The 2,272-nt window shown below is 62.0% G+C and overlaps 3 protein-coding genes across 3 annotated transcripts in view; 2 read left to right on the forward strand and 1 right to left on the reverse strand.

Annotated features, from left to right (window-relative positions):
- ANKRD2 (ankyrin repeat domain 2 (stretch responsive muscle)) overlaps nucleotides 1–393 on the forward strand; it is a gene marked incomplete at its 5' end in the record, with an annotated part of 1,398 nt that extends 1,005 nt beyond the window's left edge. The window contains 2 exons of the mRNA XM_010009586.1: nucleotides 103–201; nucleotides 289–393. Coding sequence (XP_010007888.1) covers nucleotides 103–201; nucleotides 289–393 — 204 coding nt within the window. The remainder of the gene's footprint in view (nucleotides 1–102; nucleotides 202–288) is intronic.
- A 69-nt stretch (nucleotides 394–462) lies between these two features.
- MORN4 (MORN repeat containing 4) overlaps nucleotides 463–2,272 on the reverse strand; it is a gene marked incomplete at its 5' end in the record, with an annotated part of 5,414 nt that continues 3,604 nt past the window's right edge. The window contains one exon of the mRNA XM_010009587.1: nucleotides 463–656. Within this exon, the coding sequence (XP_010007889.1) occupies nucleotides 463–656 (194 nt within the window). The remainder of the gene's footprint in view (nucleotides 657–2,272) is intronic.
- HOGA1 (4-hydroxy-2-oxoglutarate aldolase 1) overlaps nucleotides 1,276–2,272 on the forward strand; it is a 2,646-nt gene continuing 1,649 nt past the window's right edge. Inside the window, 2 exon segments of the mRNA XM_010009585.1 lie at nucleotides 1,276–1,504; nucleotides 2,061–2,220. Coding sequence (XP_010007887.1) covers nucleotides 1,276–1,504; nucleotides 2,061–2,220 — 389 coding nt within the window.

A 2,272-nucleotide genomic window follows, 5' to 3' on the forward strand; every position in this document is an offset into this window, starting at 1 on the left:
GGCTGGGGCGGGCCCCATCCTCCCTATCCTCATAGAGAGGTGGGTGTGCTGGGTGTAGCTGTCCCTGGACCACATTCACTAGTCAGGCTGCATCTCTCTCAGGAAGGCGACACGGCGCTGCATGATGCCACACGGCTCAGCCGCTACAAGATCATCAAAATGCTGCTCCTGCACGGGGCTGACATGATGGCCAAGAACCAGGTGAGCAGCGGGACCGGCACTGTGGCTATTTTCTGCCCCACCACTTCACACCACCCTCGCCCAAACCTCTCTCTGCTTGTTCTGCAGGCTGGCAAGACCCCGACGGACCTGGTGCAGCAATGGCAGGTGGACACACGCCAGGCTCTGGAGACCAAGGAGCAGCTGCAGGACGGGACAGAGGTTTCTGCGTGACAGCGCCAGGCAGGGACCAGGGACCAGGCTCAGCTCCAACGAGCAGGATCCAACCAAGACTTATCCATGTCAATAAAAGCCAGCAAAAAGCAGCGTTTGTCTCCATGGGGCTGGGGAAGCTGGGTTACTAGGGAGCTGGTTATCCAGCAGCATGTAAGTGCCCTGTCTCCTAGCACAAGAACACCATGGGGCTGGGACACCAAAGGTCGAAGGGTGAGACTCCTTGCTGCAGGAAGCCCTGCTTGCTGACAGTGCTTCAAAGTCTCACTTGGGCAAGCACAGGGAGGAAAACTACATCCAGGACAGCCCAGGCTGGGTCCACGCTGTGCCTGAGGCTGGCACTGCACCAGAGAGCAGCAGTCATATTACATTTTTCCCCCGCCGGGGCAGCCACTCCATGGGGCTGGATGGCTGCCTGATCTGTCTTCCCTGCTGGCACCATCCCCAGGTGGACACAGTGGCCCCTTTGCAGGCTGGGTCACTCCTGCCAAGTGCAGTGCTCGTTGCTCCCAATGCAGAAACACTCCTGCTCTCCCATTTAGAGGAGGTCCCCACACCAACACCCAGCACAGGGGAAACCTGCCCACAGCCCCTGGACTCCTACAGTGTCTGATCCCTCCTTGGCCCTGTAGCCCAGCCCCATAGGCTTCAGAGGGATGGCTGCCAGGGCTGGCAAGCAGAAAGGAAAGTAGAGCTGGGGTGGCCAAGGCTCACCCAGCGGGGTGCTGAGCTCCTGTGGCCAGCCCCTGCAGTGGGAGGGAGCATCCTGAGCTCACCCAGTACCACCCCCCGTGTAGCCTGCCCATGCGGGTTATGGGTCCTTCATGTGCTCCGTCAAACATTAACAGCCCCTCAGCAGGGCCGGCAGCAGCACCAGCCACCATGGCGCTCAGCACCCGCCTCGTCTCGCCCCTCCGTTCTGTGCTGGCAGCTCTGCGCTGGGCAGCCCCCAGGCAGCACCGGGCGCTCAGCACTCCACAGGGACCACGGCATAAGCTGGACCTTGGTGGCATCTTCCCGCCCCTTGCCACCCCCTTCTCACCCATGCAGGAGCTGGACTGTGCCCGGCTGGAGGGGAACCTGTGCAGCTACACCAGCATCCCCTTCCGAGGTAAGTGCTGCCTGCTCCCCCTTTCTGTGCAGGTTCCTGTCGTATCCCTGCCCGCCGCAGGGGCTGTGTGGCAGTGTGCAGGCATCCTGCCAGCTTCCCGAGGGTGCTCAGCCTCCAGATGGACCTTGCTCCGGGGCTGGCAGCCCCTCGGGTGACCCATTTGAGCCCTTTGCATGGCACATGCCCAGGCACACGTGTGAGTCCTTGCACAACACCACCATGCTCCAGTGCGTGCTTGCCTGGACATGTGCGCAGCTTGCACACACCTTCCACTTGTAGCTGTAGGCTTGCACCTACCCTCTGCCCCACAGGTGTGCTTGCACACCCGTGCACACTCATACTGATTCAGTGCCATGGGATATGTATCTGTTGATTGCTCAGGATGGGTGGATGAGAGGAGAGGGGCAGCAGGAAGAGTGCGGGAGCCACAGGCATGTGCCCTGGGGTCTCCCCTCTTCTGATCATGTTGTGAGCCCAGGGCTGTGGGGAGGGAGACAGGAGAGGGCACACTGTGGGCTGCAGAGCCATGCCTGCCCTCCCCACACTTGTGTCTCAGGGCTGGTGGTGCTGGGCTCCAATGGGGAGTACCCCTACCTGGCACCCCAGGAGCGGCTGGAGGTGGTGAGCTGTGTGCGCCGAGCTCTGCCCAGGGACCGCCTGCTGCTGGCTGGCTCAGGCTGCGAATGTAAGTGCTGCTGTGGGCTGTGCAGGGCTGTGTGTGTCTCCCAGAGCACCCTGACGCCTCTGCCTCCTCCCCAGCCACCCCGG

This window comes from Nestor notabilis, unplaced genomic scaffold (assembly GCF_000696875.1).
Source record: "Nestor notabilis isolate BGI_N333 unplaced genomic scaffold, ASM69687v1 scaffold21952, whole genome shotgun sequence".
Taxonomy (NCBI): domain Eukaryota; kingdom Metazoa; phylum Chordata; class Aves; order Psittaciformes; family Psittacidae; genus Nestor; species Nestor notabilis.